Source organism: Manacus vitellinus, unplaced genomic scaffold (assembly GCF_001715985.3).
Source record: "Manacus vitellinus isolate BGI_N305 unplaced genomic scaffold, ASM171598v3 scaffold_32_pilon, whole genome shotgun sequence".
In the NCBI taxonomy this organism is placed as follows: domain Eukaryota; kingdom Metazoa; phylum Chordata; class Aves; order Passeriformes; family Pipridae; genus Manacus; species Manacus vitellinus.
In genome coordinates, this window is record NW_021940460.1 from 248,667 (window position 1) to 265,605 (window position 16,939).

At 41.4% G+C, this 16,939-nt stretch overlaps 1 protein-coding gene across 2 annotated transcripts in view; it reads left to right on the forward strand.

Annotated features, from left to right (window-relative positions):
• GTF2I (general transcription factor IIi) overlaps positions 1-16,939 on the forward strand; it is an 87,785-nt gene that overhangs the window by 45,829 nt on the left and 25,017 nt on the right. For both annotated transcript variants that reach the window (XM_018076722.2, XM_029961335.1), the window contains 5 exons: positions 2,892-2,954; positions 5,393-5,494; positions 8,502-8,567; positions 10,279-10,380; positions 14,831-14,896. In XM_018076722.2, the coding sequence (XP_017932211.2) occupies positions 2,892-2,954; positions 5,393-5,494; positions 8,502-8,567; positions 10,279-10,380; positions 14,831-14,896 (399 nt within the window). The remainder of the gene's footprint in view (positions 1-2,891; positions 2,955-5,392; positions 5,495-8,501; positions 8,568-10,278; positions 10,381-14,830; positions 14,897-16,939) is intronic.

Consider the following 16,939-nt stretch of genomic DNA (forward strand, 5'->3'; position numbering starts at 1 on the left):
CCAGGGAAGAGCAGAGTGAGAACGTGGGAACAAGAAGGTAGACATCAAGGTCAGTGCAGAAGGAGGGGGAGGAGGTGCTCCAGGCACTGGAGCTGAGGCCTCTGTGGCCCGTGGTGCAGACCATGGAGCAGGCTGTCCCCCTGCAGCCCCTGGAGGACCTTTGGGGTGCAGAGCCCCCCCCTGCAGCCTATGAAGGCTCCCATGCTGGTGCAGGTGGATTTGTGAAGGAGGCTGTGACCCCGTGAGAGGCCCAAGAGTGAACAGGGTCCTGCCAGAGACGTGCAGGCCATGGAGAGGGAAGCCCACGCCGGAGCGGGTTTTTCTCAGGTAGGACTTGTGGCCCCTGTGGAAGACCCACACCGGTACAGCTCATTCGTGAAGAACTGCACCCCATGGAGAAGTGACCCACGGGACAGCAGTTTGGGAAGAACTGCTGTCCAAAGGATGGACTCACCCCAGAGAGGTCCATCAAGGACTGTCTCCCGTGGGGTGGGCTCACACTGGAGAGGTCTATCAAGGATTATCTCCCATGAGAGGGCACCCACAGGAGCAGGGAAAGGACTCCTCTCCCTGAGCAGTGGCCAAAACAACAACTGACTGTAACCCCCATTCCTCGTCCCCCTGCACTGCTGGGGGGGAGGAGGGAGAACATGGAAGGAAGGAGAGGTGAGGGGAATGTGTTTTTAAGACTTTTTTATTTCTCACTTTTTGTCTGTTAGTAATAAATTTAAGTAATATCCCCACTTTGAGTCTGTTTTGCCCATGAAGGTAATCAGTAAGTGACCTCTCCCAGCTGTTAATCTCAACTCAGGAATCCTTAGCTTTTTTTTTTTTCTCTCTCCTCTGTCCAGTTGCAGAGGGAGAGTGAGAGAGTGGCTTTAGTAGGTGCCTGGCATCCAGCCAGGGTCAACCCACTAGAGTGACTTAAGAAGAAATGTTCCATCTGGGAGTTTTCTTCCAGAACTTTGTTACTATCTGCTTTGGCTTTTTTGCGTAAGTCTCTTAATTACGACTGTTTCTCAGGGAATTGGTACTGAACTGGATGGACCATTTGCTAGTCTTGTGGCTGTTCTTAAATTTCAAAAATTTGTGTACCTTTGATTATTTTTTCAAATTTTTCTGATGCTCTCAAGAAGGTTCTAAGCGATCAGTTGATGTGACAGTTCTTTTTCTGACCGTACTTTATGTTCATGTTTACTAAAAGAAAGACCACCTAATTCTTTTGATTTGTTGTACTTTGCATTTGGTAGTTATCTACCCAGCACTCACTCGGAATTAGAGCAAAACATCATTCCCTGTTTTCCATGGACGGGATGATCTGTTTGACATAGTTCAAATATACTCCAGTTAAGGTGTCTCAGGAGATGCTGCTGAACGTCTACTATAGACAACATCACGTGAAGGGCCTTTGAAGCAGAGATTCCTTCCAACTTGCTCCCAAAGCGATATCATACTCCATCTTACAGAGATCTGAAAGCAGATGCTCTTGAAAATGCACAAGTGCAGCATTACTGTGCCAGAATAAGTAAAACACGTTCCTTCATACCCTGCTACTTAATGTTGGTATAGGTTCTGATCTAGCTGCCTGTAGTTTTTTAAACTTTACTGCAGTTGAATGTAAATTGCTGTTTCTCACACCGAGTGTTGATAGGCCTAATCCTGTTTGTTTTGTTGGTGCACATGGCCCCTGTTATGACACGCCCCAGGAAAAGAGGCGGGAGGGGGTAACCCAGGTTTTATCAAAAATTCCTTTGGGGTGGATTAAAGCAAAACGACACTAAATAATCGGTGTATGAAAACATATATTGATAAGATTTATTTTAACAATTTTGAATCAATAGGTAAGTTAACATTTTTGGGTGCTGTCATAACTTTTCTGGGGAGGAGAAAAATGCATAGGGGAGAGAAAGGCAGGATAAGAGCAAGGGAGAGTAAGGGAAAGAAAAGCTGAGAGTGGACAGATGTCCATAGTCACCGCCCACGGGGTCCAGCGATGAAACTTGATAGTTGCAGCTTCCATGTCTGTCACTTGAAGTGGTGGCCTTGATCTGCTGGGGGTGAAGGAGGGAAGCCCCCACACTCCAAGAAGTTATGAATTATCATATCCATGGTCAGTGTCACGGGCCATGCCTCCAGCCTCCAGCCTCTCCCTGGGCCCTGCCCAAGAGCTGCAGTGTCTGGCCTGGTTCCCGCCCTTTTCCCGACTGGCGGGGGAGATGGGCTCCCATGGGCCATCAGAGGTACAGTGCAACAGTCAAAAGCCTGCAAGCTCGGCTCTTCCCGCCTTTTCGGGGCTTCACATCTTCTGCGCTGGAGGAGGGGGGATGGGCCCAGTTGCCTATCAAAAAGTCAAAAGCCTGCAAAAGTCTCCGAGAATGCAAAAATCATCGAACACTTCAGTCTCTGACAGCCCCAACAAAAGCCTTTGTGATCATGAATTTCCCTCCCGTGTTTCATTATTGGCCTTGCAGCCTGTTATGGTGGTCATTATAGTGCAACAGCCAGAGGCTGTGTAAATGGTAAAGAAATGCCTAATCTGTGGTGGCACACAGCCTTTGTTTATATTTTCAGTAATCCTTGATAACAAAGAGAAAAATATTGATGATTGTATTAATCCTTCTAAGCCAAGAACAAGGGATTTCCTACTGTCCTTGCCACCGACTCTGCACTGCTGCACACGTGGTTTAGCAAGTGTAATCCTCACCTCCTTACCCTTGTCTGGAATTGCTTCAAGGCTTTTGGTAAAATATCTTTGCTTCTGCTTTTGTTGCCTGCAGTGAGTGCCAGGGGTTTCTCTGACAAACGTTAGTTTCAATGCAGAATCGTGGAGTGTTTGGTTAGAAAACCCTTTTCTGTGTCCATCATTCAGCAGCCCTGTTTTCCCCTTTCAGCTTCCTCCCAGCATGACTCGTCAGAAACACGTGAGAATCCTGAGGTCGAGGTCACTCTTGAAGGTCAGTTCAGTGGTTCATTGATTTCAGTCTGTTGGGCATTTTTATATTCAAAAAATGCTTTCCAGTGCCTGGGTTACTTGTCACTGAATAAACAGACTTATGTGCCAGTGTTGACTGCAGCTTGGATTGTGCACTGCTTGGTAAACAGATCTAGTCCAGAAGTTTTATAAAGCTACAATATGCTGAAGGATATTGGACTTCCTGGGCTGGTTTTGAAATGATGCCAGGCAGCAGTTTGCATCTTTCACGTTCATTTCAAGTGTTGGTAATGAAGAATACTCATTGAACACACAGGATGTTATAACTTTCATTCATTCTGAACAACACATTGTTTTGTAAGCACACTGTAGTTATATAAAATTTCTGGTGAACACTCGCTTCTGGGAAGAACTGTACCAGAACAGAAGGGCTGTGTCACAGGTGGCATAAGTGAAGCCTCAATTTATTTGCCTCATAGTGATAAATACGAGAAAAACCTTTGTACTTGCCACTTGCCTTTCTCATCTGAATGGCACTAAAGCCACTGCCCAGTGTTGCTGTTGTTTTCAGTCTAGGATCTTGGTTGGGAGTCAGCTCTGTTTCTTGTGTTTGTGGATTACATGTCCTGTGGCTGCTTTACAGCACTTCTGCGAGTGGCTTTTGCAGTGCTTGTTTCTGGAATTCGATTAGGATTGAGACCACCCAATTAGCAATCTAGGAAATAGGCAGGGGCATTTAGGACAAAGTTGATACTTCTGGCATTACTATTACCTTTTTGTCATCTAGTAATAAAATAACTCCTACATTTCCTCAACAGAAGAGGCAATAAGTCATTAAGTTCTGTGTACACGTAAAGGCTTTTCATCATCATCATGGCTGGGTTTCGTGAACGAAGATTTGGGAAAGGCTCTATTCACATTTGTTAACAAACCACACTGGTGGCTAAAAAGGCCAATATGAGATAGACACATCCGATTGCAAAAGGCACAGCAGAAACACTCCTTAGGTGGTATATTCTGCAAGGCATGATTCTTTCTACCTTGTCTTTTCTCGTCGAGAGTGATTCTGCATGTATTCTCAAAAGAAGCAGCAGTGTTATAGATGATGTGTCTCCAGAACTCCTGATTGGAGAGTAGACCAGTTATGGTGATCAATATGGCCAAGGATGAGATGTTGTTTCAGGGAGTCCTTGTATCTTTTCTTCGGGGCTCCTCTCTTACAGCAGCCAGTGGCCAGTTCACCATAGAGCAAGATCTTAGGGAGGCGGTGGTTGGTCCTTCATCCTGGAGACGTGCCCTGCCCAGCACAGCTGTGTTCTCATCAACATGGCCTCAATACTTGTGACTGCTGCTTGTTCTAGAACAGATGTATTGGTCACATAATCTGACCAGTGGACGTTAAGGACTGTACAGAGGCAGTGTTGATGGAAGCATTCTAGGAGTTGCAGGTGGTGGCGGTAGATGACCCATGATTCGGAACCATATAAAAGAGTAGACAGCACTATGGCTTTGTAAACACTGATCTTAGTACTTTTCTTCAAGTGTTTATTACGCCAAACGTTATGGCCATACCACCCCGAAAATACCCGATCCCGTCTGATCTTGGTAAATGCCTTTACACAAAAGCAAAAATGGTCTGAAGGGGTTTTGTCTGACAGAATATAATACAACTGCATAGGTACAAGGTGTGTCAATATGTCATGTTATTCTTGCAAAGTGAACTATACCCTTAGTGACCTGGGTACCTGCTATTCTTTATGTGAAATTGATTGTCTTTGTCTGTTGAAATGGTTCATTTTCCATTAAGGTTGCAGGTGTTGGGAATTGGACAGTCTTCCTAGCTCAGGAACCAAAGGAGGATAGGGTTGGATTGAGAAGTGACTGGCTGAGTAGCAGCTCACGCAAAAATTCCTGCATTTGCAGTTTTCCTGTCTGTCCATCTGTGTGTGTTTTAGGTGGAGTTGACCTGTTACATGAGTTTTCATTTGTGTCCATTAGTTTTACAGTGTTTTGAAACTGGTTTTAGCACCTTTGAGCTCTTCAAGACAAAACTTAGGTACTGTTGTTGCGAGACTTTCTAGTGGAAGGGTACTACTTCCAGTTAGATAAAAAAAATGTAGTCAATATCTGCACAGTTTATTTCCTGATTTCCTTTTGCTGTTGCATGGTCATTTTATGATTGTGAGGTTTGCAGTCATGTTTCAAAACACGAAGTACAGAAGCAGCTGTGCTTTTTGCTATCTTGTGCCTTACAGAGTCCGTCTTGCACAGGTTGTTCCTACAGGGGTAGGAAGAGGAGCTTTCTAAAGTTTCTCACATAAGTAATGTGTTGCACAGTTTGGTGCCCTGATAAGCCCAGTCCAATACTTGCATTAGAGCTTTGAAATTCAAAGCAGTTCCAGCATTGCACATGAGTTGTCTGGACATTGAACCAGTGTTCAATTTTTATGTTTCTTTAAGATGATGATGACTATCTGCCCCATAACGAGAGACCAAAAAGTGCCCAGTCAACTAATGGAGCTGACAATTCTGGGAGAAGAAAAGCGGAAGAGTGCAATGTTGGTAAGTGTAGAGTGAGATACACGCAGGTATCCCCCCAAAATGCCAAGGCATTGGAACGATCCCAAAAAAGGTTTATTTCCAAGGTAAGAACACAAAAACTGAGAAAACAAAATCTGCCCCAGCTGAGGAAAATGCTGGGCCTGAGAAACTCCTGCCTCCTGATCTCTGCCAGGCTTGTTTTCTTCTCTGGCCTCCTTCCCCCAGGCTCACCGCCAGCATGGCCTGTAACACCCATGAGGGTTTCTCTCTCCTCAGCCCAGAGAGAGAGACTGCAGCTTTTTCTCTGGAATGCAAAAGGTGAAGGGAAGGGAAAACATCCAGTTGTTTTTTAAAGTGTACTCTTGGGCAGGAGGGACTACCTTAGGGAAAACAAGTTCTAACTCCTCGTTACAAATTCTTCTGAAAGGGTACCACCCCTACAGTAAAGCATATTTCTTCTCTCTGCTTGGTATTATAAAAAGATATTATGCTGCAGGAGCGAGACACACCAGTGCAAGCATTCATTTAAAAGCTCAGGGCTCTTTGTAGATGTATTGCAGGAGTATAATCATCATCATAGGCTACCTCTGTTGCTTTTAGTTCTTCAAAGTGAGCACGTGAATGGACACACAGAAAGCTGGGATCTTTTTGGTGGTGTTCTTTCATGATCCCTTAAGTAGAGTTCTCCACAGAAATGCACCCACACGCCATGGTTACTCTGGTCAAAGATGCTTTCCCGGGGATTTTTTGGAAGTCCTTTACCTCTCCTTAATTCTTTGGTTTGTTTTGGTTTCTGGACATATAGCCCATTCATCTGTCTACTTTTATAGTAGACAGCCTAATCAGGTAGATGTTTTTTACCTGATATGTATAAAGGAAGCCACCAGTGTTCAGATTGCAGTGAAGGAACAGATGTGGAAACACGGTTAGAAGATCAGAGATGTGAAATGTTTTTTGTGAGAATAAATTAATGTAATCGGTTGGGATTTTTTTACTGAAATATTTGAAAAGGTGTCATCTTAATTGGAGTTGTACTTCTTCTCCAACCACATTTCTCTTTTCATATTTCCACAAGGTTGCCATTTGTGATTTTGGTTTTGTTTTCATCTCTCAAGTCACACCACTCTGGGGCATGCTAGAATCTTTTATTATTTTTTTTAAACTCTTCTGATGCTCTCAAAGTGTTCTAAGCAGTCAGTTGATGTGACAGTTATTTTTGTGACCTGTGCTGGTTTAAAAGTAAACCGGCAGGAGAAATGAACCCAACTCAAGACAGATTACAAGTCAGAGTTGCAATTTACTAAAAAGATTACAATAAATAGAATGATAGAGCAAAAACTAGTTTTACCCCCCAAAGGCAGCTGTATAACCCAGCCCCCTGTGACAAGAAGCGAATGGTGTTCATTTGCTGTTACCACGTGGCCCCCCCGGGTGCAAAGTAAAAGGAAAGGAAGCCTGTTGGTCCAGATGATGGTCGCAGTTCTGCAGAAGTAATGACTGCCGTCTTGTGGAGAGTGGCAGTCAGAGTCCTGTTGAAGTTCTTGTCCTCCTCTGGATCCGAAGAGTGGTACCAGAAGTCCCAAAGCTGGAGGATTATATATTCTCAGGTTCAGGTGGGAATGCCTAGTACATCCTCCAGGGCAGGAAGTTTCACAATGGGTGATTTAACTCTGTGAGTCCTGGGATATTTTTGGAATCTTTGATGGCCTAGGTCATTGCAGCTGCCTATTATGCCCATCCCTTATGGCCCAATAGCAGAGATGACCCTCTCAGGCTGGGTGTGAAGGTGCTAATGCCTCCCTGGAGGGGAGTTACCACAGCTGAGTCACTGGTGTGAAGACAAAAAATCACTCACCTGCATCTCAGGGTTCTTCAACACCCAGTTTGTAGCCTGAGGTGTCAGGTGTGCCCTGGACAGCTGCTGCAAACGGTCCACTATTACCAGTCCATTAGAAATGACACAGAGGGTGTAGAATACAGAGTTTTGGTTATACCCACATAGTGGTAAACAGGTCCAGGCCTCTGTAACTAGGACATGACTGTATTTTATGTTCATGTCTACTAAAAGAAAGACCACCTAATTCTTTTGGTTGTTGTACTTTGCATTTGGTAGTTATCTACCCAGCACTCACTCGGAATTAGAGCAAAACATCATTCCCTGTTTTCCATGGACGGGATGATCTGTTTGACATAGTTCAAATATACTCCAGTTAAGGTGTCTCAGGAGATGCTGCTGAACGTCTACTATAGACAACATCACGTGAAGGGCCTTTGAAGCAGAGATTCCTTCCAACTTGCTCCCAAAGCGATATCATACTCCATCTTACGGAGATCTGAAAACAGATGCTCTTGAAAATGCACAAGTGCAGCATTACTGTGCCAGAATAAGTAAAACACGTTCCTTCATACCCTGCTGCTTAATGTTGGTATAGTTTCTGATCTAGCTGCCTGTAGTTTTTTAAACTTTACTGCAGTTGAATGTAAATTGCTGTTTCTCACACCGAGTGTTGATAGGCCTAATCCTGTTTGTTTTGTTGGTGCACATGGCCTCAACAAAAGCCTTTGTGATCATGAATTTCCCTCTCGTGTTTCATTATTGGCCTTGCAGCCTGTTATGGTGGTCATTACAGTGCAACAGCCAGAGGCTGTGTAAATGGTAAAGAAATGCCTAATCTGTGGTGGCACACAGCCTTTGTTTATATTTTCAGTAATCCTTGATAACAAAGAGAAAAATATTGATGATTGTATTAATCCTTCTAAGCCAAGAACAAGGGATTTCCTACTGTCCTTGCCACCAACTCTGCACTGCTGCACACGTGGTTTAGCAAGTGTAATCCTCACCTCCTTACCCTTGTCTGGAATTGCTTCAAGGCTTTTGGTAAAATATCTTTGCTTCTGCTTTTGTTGCCTGCAGTGAGTGGCAGGGGTTTCTCTGACAAATGTTAGTTTCAATGCAGAATCGTGGAGTGTTTGGTTAGAAAACCCTTTTCTGTGTCCATCATTCAGCAGCCCTGTTTTCCCCTTTCAGCTTCCTCCCAGCATGACTCGTCAGAAACAAGTGAGGATTCTGAGGTTGAGTTCTCCAATGAAGAAGGTCAGTTCAGTGGTTCATTGATTTCAGTCTGTTGGGCATATTCAAAAAATGCTTTCCAGTGCCTGGGTTACTTGTCACTGAATAAACAGACTTATGTGCCAGTGTTGACTGCAGCTTGGATTGTGCACTGCTTGGTAAACAGATCTAGTCCAGAAGTTTTATAAAGCTACAATATGCTGAAGGATATTGGACTTCCTGGGCTGGTTTTGAAATGATGCCAGGCAGCAGTTTGCATCTTTCACGTTCATTTCAAGTGTTGGTAATGAAGAATACTCATTGAACACACAGGATGTTATAACTTTCATTCATTCTGAACAACACATTGTTTTGTAAGCACACTGTAGTTATATAAAATTTCTGGTGAACACTCGCTTCTGGGAAGAACTGTACCAGAACAGAAGGGCTGTGTCACAGGTGGCATAAGTGAAGCCTCAATTTATTTGCCTCATAGCGATAAATACGAGAGAAAAACCTTTACACTTGCCACTTGCCTTTCTCATCTGAATGGCACTAAAGCCACTGCCCAGTGTTGCTGTTGTTTTCAGTGTAGGATCTTGGTTGGGAGTCAGCTCTGTTTCTTGTGTTTGTGGATTACATGTCCTGTGACTGCTTTACAGCACTTCTGCGAGTGGCTTTGCAGTGCTTGTTTCTGGAATTCGATTAGGATTGAGACCACCCAATTAGCAATCTAGGAAATAGGCAGGGGCATTTAGGACAGAAGCTGACACTTCTGGCATTACTATTACCTTTTTGTCATCCAGCAATAAAGTAACTCTTACAGAAGAGTTCTTATTACCTCAACAGAAGAGGTAATAAGAGTCATTAAGTTCTGTGTATCCGTAAAAGTCTTTCCGCAAAAGTAAAAATGATCTGGAGGGGTTTTGTCTGACGGAATATAATACAACTGCATAGGTACAAGGTGTGTCAATATGTCATGTTATTCTTGCAAAGTGAACTATACCCTTAGTGACCTGGGTACCTGCTATTCTTTATGTGAAATTGATTGTCTTTGTCTGTTGAAATGGTTCATTTTCCATTAAGGTTGCAGGTGTTGGGAATTGGACAGTCTTCCTAGCTCAGGAACCTAAGGAGGATAGGGTTGGATTGAGAAGTGACTGGCTGAGTAGCAGCTCACGCAAAAATTCCTGCATTTGCAGTTTTCCTGTCTGTCCATCTGTGTGTGTTTTAGGTGGAGTTGACCTGTTACATGAGTTTTCATTTGTGTCCATTAGTTTTACAGTGTTTTGAAACTGGTTTTAGCACCTTTGAGCTCTTCAAGACAAAACTTAGGTACTGTTGTTGCGAGACTTTCTAGTGGAAGGGTACTACTTCCAGTTAGATAAAAAAAATGTAGTCAATATCTGCACAGTTTATTTCCTGATTTCCTTTTGCTGTTGCATGGTCATTTTATGATTGTGAGGTTTGCAGTCATGTTTCAAAACACAATGTTGTTTTCCTTAGGAAGTACAGAAGCAGCTGTGCTTTTTGCTATCTTGTGCCTTACAGAGTCCGTCTTGCACAGGTTGTTCCTACAGGGGTAGGAAGAGGAGCTTTCTAAAGTTTCTCACATAAGTAATGTGTTGCACAGTTTAGTGCCCTGATAAGCCCAGTCCAATACTTGCATTAGAGCTTTGAAATTCAAAGCAGTTCCAGCATTGCACATGAGTTGTCTGGACATTGAACCAGTGTTCAATTTTTATGTTTCTTTAAGATGATGATGACTATATGCCCTCATATAAGAGACGAAAAAGGACCAAGTCGACTAATGAAGCTGGCAATTCTGAGAGAAGAAAAGTTGGAGAATTCAATTTTGGTAAGATAAAAAATTAAAATTTTTTTTCTCTCTGCTTGGTTTTCTGAAGAGGTGTCAGGCCATGTCATGTTGCAGGAGTGAGACACAGCTGTGCAAGCATTCATTTAAGAGCCCAGGGCTCTTTTTAGATGTATTGCAGGAGTATAATCATCATCATCGGCTACCTCTGTTCCTTTTTGTTCTTCAAAGTGAGCACGTGAATGGACACACAGAAAGTTGGGATCTTTTTGGTGGTGTTCTTTCATGCTTCCTTATGTAGATTTCTCCACAGAAATGCATCCACATGCCGTGGTTACTCTGGTCAAAGATGCTTTCCTGGGGATATTTTGGAAGTCCTTTACCTCTCCTTAATTCTTTGGTTTATTTTGGTTTCTGGACGTGTAGCCCATTCATCTGTCTGCTTTTATAAGGTTCTGTGCAGTCTGGAATATGTCCTTTGGCACATTATTTGAGATGTTTCTTAGGAATTCTGGAATTTGAGGTGAATTGAAAAGTCCCCTTGGATCTCCTTCTGACATTTGTATTGTATGAAACATGTATTTAATGCTAATTTCAGCCAAAATAATAAAGTATTGTGAGCTGTCGTCTTTTAAGGTCATTACTACTAGTAGCCACTTCCATATTTAACATTATTTTTGGGTGCTACCAGAGAACATAATGGCATTGGCGAGTACAATACTTACCACTTACTCTTGCAAAGCTTTCCCTATATATATTCTCTCAGCAGAAAACAGCATTTAAGCTTTGCGTGACAACAGTTTTTGTAAGAGATATGAAGAGTGATGTTGGTTAGAGATGTAGAGCAAAGGTAATTAGCTTTTAGGGCAATAAAAATTTTAGTTGAGCTTGCAATGTTGAAACACCAGTTTAAGAGCATCTCAGAGCTTATCTGCTCACTGTTGCTCTGAGTTGACTTAGTTTATTGCTCTGAGCTATTCTCAAGAAAATTTTGTTCTAAACCACCCACTCTGCACTTAGATTACAGGGATTTACAGCTCACGGGTTTTTCAGACATCTTTACTCCTGGGTTTCCTACTTTGTATTGGCGTTATTACCCCTCATGTTCACTTTGGGGTTCACCTACAGAAAGTGGCATTTCTGTATAGTGTTTCCAGGTCTGTTTAAAACACAAAATGAATGTGAGAAGCTTCAGAGAAAGATACTTCATTTTCTCTAATGGAAAAAATAGCAACTGTTCGTAGTTTCAGTGCTGGTGTTCGGATATTTCAGAAGACTTTGCACCTTTGATAACCAAGTCTAATATTAGCTAATGGGACAGGAGAAAGGAGGTGGTTAATTCTATCACGAGAAGCTTTGTCATTCTGCAGAATGACAAAGGCACATGCACTCAGAAAACTGGAAAGGGGGTATAGATGCTTGAGAGAGAAATCTGTCTCATCTGATAAGGACTTTCAGTATTTTACATAACAGCAATGAGATGTTTGGGTTGGAGGGACTTCCTTGATGTCTTGATTGATTGATCAGGTAGCCCAAGTGGCCTGAGAAACAGGGTGAATAATGAACTGTGCTCTTAGTTTTGTGGAGACAGAAAAACAAAATAATTGTAACAAATGTCTATTAAAATGTTTGATAGAATTTGATAATCTCTGGGAAGGGAGGTTGGATTTCAAAAAAAATCTGAACCAGCTGTTTGAGGTTAAAAAATATCATTGCTGAAAGGAACTGACATTGTCAGTAAAAATCACTTTCCATGTTCTTTTGCTTTCTTAAGAAATTTTATAAAAAGGTCAGAAGCCTCAAGTTGTGTCTTACAGTTGTGTTAAACCATTTTAGTGGGGAATAAAGTCCCCCTAGCTGTTGTCTGACTACGACAGTGATGGGAAGTGTGTATGTTTTTTCCCCATTTTGGCACACTGTTGAGCACAGGTTTTACCAGCTTGCAGCATGCTTAGAGTTGCTCTCTGTTTTCTATGCTGAGTTGTGTGTTTTCTGTTTTATTTCCCCATGGAGTACTCTATGGCATGGATATGGGAATAGTAGAGTGCCTAGTACCTGAGCATCAATGTATGTACACTGTGCAGGTTTCCTCAGCTGTAGTGGATGTTATCTGGAACATATCCAAAGGAGCAGAGAATGGATAAATTGAGGAGACTGTGGACAAACGGGGGAAGTTTTCAGGGTTGTTATTTAACTGGGATGGTGTATCAGAAGGTGTTTATGGAGGAATAGAAGGAAACCACCGGTTTTTTTGGTGCCTACAGGAAAACTAAATTGCTTTGTGATGGTTACTAAAACAGAGCTTAGTTTTGTGATAGGTCTTTAACTTTGCTATGTGAGCACAAAGTGTGTGATGAAAGAATGTTTTTACAGTAATTGGTCAGGATCCAAGGGGTTAGTAATGCTGACAATCAGATTAAAAAATCACACTGGTTACCTGATAATCCCTCTGAATTTTTAAATATCTCTGTTGTTCGATTTACTAATAAAGTATAAAAGTAGCCAAAAAAACAGTGTGCTGACCAAAATGTGAGCCAGTTTATGATTTTTTTTTCCAGTTTCCTGTTCTCTGTGTATTCACCATTCCAAACAAAAATGCCTGTAATGTGTAATTGATTATGAATCCCTGTAGTGTTTCCATTGGAGGGAGAGGGACATGAAAGTAGGAGATTGAAAAGATCCACATGGTATATTTGACCAGTGATAGTGAGATTTGGAAACTGAGAAAAATGAAGCCTTGATAGCTTAATGGCTTATGTAGGAGAACAGTCGGGGTAGGAGCAGTGTCTCCTAAAATTGTGCAACCACCAATATTCAGTATTATTTGTATGCTTCTATATGGTTGGTTTGTAATATGGTATGACATTGTTTCTGCCTGTTCTCCTTCTAACAAAAAACAGCCTGAGTTTTAGAGGAGATCATTTCTCGAGTCTGCCTTAGAGCTTGACGAACTGACAGGATCTCAACTGTTAATGCTTTCCTCAGTTCCACTCCTGAGTCACACAGATGCCTTTTAAAACCCTTGCTCCATGACTGTCCATGTGTGTTCACCAGCTCTGTGGAGTAAAGTAGGGTTTCCCCTTTAGACCAGCCAGTTCTGGCTCATATTTTCCTGGCTTTTCTGCTAAAGCTGCTGTTAATCCATTGTTCCACTGGTCAACAGAAAATGCAGTTGGTGGTTGTGCTAAAATCAGAGAGAGCTTCATCTAGGTCTATATCTGAAGTTAAAGGAGGGAATATTGTAAGGAGAAAGCGACACAGGAATAGAAAACATTGAGCTCACAATGTGTTTATCACATAAGAAGCTGTGCAGTACAGGGTAGCAGTAGAGGGGTGGCAGAAGTAATTGTATAAATTTATCCACAAGAATGTAATTTCAAAATCTGCCAGGTAACTAGAATGAAGAGTTTGTGTGGATGCAAGGCAGCATGCCAAAATACCCTTTCCCTGTTAAAAAAGGTCTAATTCTTGCCTACATCTAAAGCATTCTGTTCTGTTGATATCCATGAAGCTACATTAAAAAAAAAAAAGATTAAATATGGACACCAAAGCTGTGTACATTGGTCTGAGAATGAATATTTAAGTCCCTTTTGATAGAGACTCAAAATTCAGTCCTCTATCTTGTCTAAGTATTTTTTGACAACTGGAAGTGTCATAGCTTGAATGGCGTCATTTTTTGACCTCTGTAGTTACTAGATTCAAGTCTTTGGAGTAAGAAATAAGCTGTAAGTACACTTGCTTAATTCTTTCTTAAAAGACCAGACGACATCTGGTAACATCTACAAAAGAGTTGTGGAATTTTCCTAAAAGCATTGAGATAGTACAAAAAAGCAGTGAAAACGTGTGCTCTGTCACAGGCAGGAAAATAAGTGTTAAAATTCTACCATTTAATCCAGTTGTCCATGTAACACAGGACTGGATTTGGATAACTTCTGTCTTGCAGTCTGTATCTTCTTTCAGAAGTAGGATTTATGAGGATGTTTTGCAACACCAGGACTTGGAGAAATGCTGGGTTAAGGTAGAGGATGGCACAATGCCTCCTGACCCAGATAGTTATACAGATTTGCACCAAAACAACTCCATGTACTCACTGTATGCTTTATCAATCTTCAATAATTAAGCTTTTCAGCACACAAATTTAGATAACTATCAACAGCAGCTACAAACTGCCTTTACCCCTGATGGCTATGAGAGCTGCTGACTGATCCGTCGAAGAGAAACCAGTTTTGGAAGTTACTTTAGCCTGGTTTGTGTTGTGGTTTTTTTAACTTGATTTAATATACAAGATTCGTAGTAATCTTAAAGAATTTATTCTGTACTTTTTTTTTTTCCTGAACATATCCATTTGCTTTAAAGTATAGCCTGTACTGTACTCTGCAGTCACCTGTATGCAAGTGAGCAGTAAAAGCACACTGCATATTTCATTGGTAACACAGACTTTACAAGAGATCCTCAGTTTTGTTTGTAGTCTGACATGTCCTTCTCTTTGCAGAGAAATGGAATGCACGAATTACAGACTTGAGAAAGCAAGTTGAAGAGCTGTTTGAAAAAAAATACGGTATGTGCTACACACCATTCCAAACCATTGCCTCTAGTTCTTACTGTGACAGCCCTTTGGCTTGTATCTTGTTGGCTCAGGAGTACACCTGAACTGACAGCACCAAAGGGTTAAATACTGCTAAAAGACGTAAAACTGGGGAAAGTAGCTTTTTTGATTAGCAGAGTAATTTCAAAATGGAGTGTCTCCGTTTGGCACCAAAGTGCAAAACTTGGTACTAGTTTTGTTCAGTTTCCTGGAACTCCAGCATGCTCATGTCTTAGGCAACCACATTTGAGAGAGCTGTCCTTTTTTCTGTAATTACACCGAGTTCTTACATGAAAGAATCTTGTTAGAATGGCTCTAGGGAGAGGTTGCCACTCATTGATTGTTCCTGTCTGATTATGACTGATTTGCAGTGAAGCAAAAATTATATGTTAATGGCTCTTGGAAAGAAAAAGGATCAGACATGTTAGACCTTGGAATTTGTTTCCAGATGCTGCATGTAGATATATTTTATGTCCCAGTATCACAGACTAAAACAGCATCAGCAAAGATTTCAAAATAAATGGTGGTGCTCATCTACCACAAAAAGTGGAAGTGCTTTCAGAATGGACCTTGTGATTTGGAGTTATTACATGTTTCGGGTGTGACTATCATCTGACATTTAAACAGCCCACTGAAAGCAACTCACATCAAGTTCAGGGTCTCATTCACTGTATTTTAATTGCTCTAAAAAGGAGCATCATTCTTAGTGAATTGCTTTAATTTTGATTTTGGTGTTTGCACATAGTCAGCCTAAAAATCTCCTGTGTAGTCTGTGGAATACTGAGCTATTCCTGACTTTCCATAGCAGGGCATCTGGTATTAAGTTATCCCCTTTTCCCTGTGGATGACAATATTGCTTTGATTCACAAACCAATTCCTTATCAGACTCTAGTTCTTTCTGTATGGGCATGCAATCTCCCATTTACTGAAATGAGTTATGGATGTCCAGAATTCCCAGAATGCTCTTCAAATTTGTTGGCTTTTGTAGCTCCAGAGTGTTTTAGCAATGTCAGTCACTGTAATCCATTGCAACTGATGTGTCTGAAAATATAGTTTTGTGTCTAGATGAAAACTAAATGGGTTTACTTGTTAGTGACTTTACATATACAGACTAATTCATAAAAATGAAAGCTGTATTCACTAGAATTTCTATGCAAAAACATGTAAGATTCCAAATCTGAGAAGCTTCACTGCAGACTGTGATGCTGATGGTGTTTTTAGGCTCTATGAAGTGTACTGGCTAAAAAATTTGCTGATTTAAGAGAAATAAAGACTCTCACCTGTAAAAACTTACCTGTTATTAGTTACTTACGTAAACAGAGAGGATTTCTGTTCCTGTGAAGCTGTTCTTACTTGATGCTTGGTAGTGATCTGGATTTTAGTGATGTTGATCTGTTACCCTGAGCTTGTCTGCTGGATTTGTTGCGCTTTTCACCACATGCCACAACAGCCCCCAGGGCTGAGAATAATTTTCTTTTTAATTTCTTGAAAGAGGTATATGACTGCAATAAAAATCTACATTAATGAAGGACTGAGGTGATACACAGCAGCTCTTTTGATTGTTCTGGAGCACCTTTGGCATGTGTTTGAGTAGGGTTTCATTAGTCTATTTGCTAAGATTCATCTTCAGGTTCGTGTCCATCTCTATGATTCTATTCTCTGTCTCCAGTTTTGGCCATCTTGTATTTGCCAGTTGAAACCAAGTCTAATTGAAACACCGTTCTTGCAGTTTTCTAAAACTTTGATACACAGTTCCGATCAGCATAGAAGACTAAGATACATACAAGACTAAGATGACATATGTACAAGACTAATAGTAAACTGTACTAAGAAATGTACTTGTTTTCAACGTTTGCCTATTTTGTGATAAACATCCCTAGAAATATTCTGGTTCCAAGTGGTTGAAAGAGTGTGTTACCCACGTAGCTTTAAAACTTACACTGTTTTATTGCATTTGTGAGTTAATGAGAGCATTTTGCATAGACAATGTCTGAACCACGGGCCACTTAGACATGA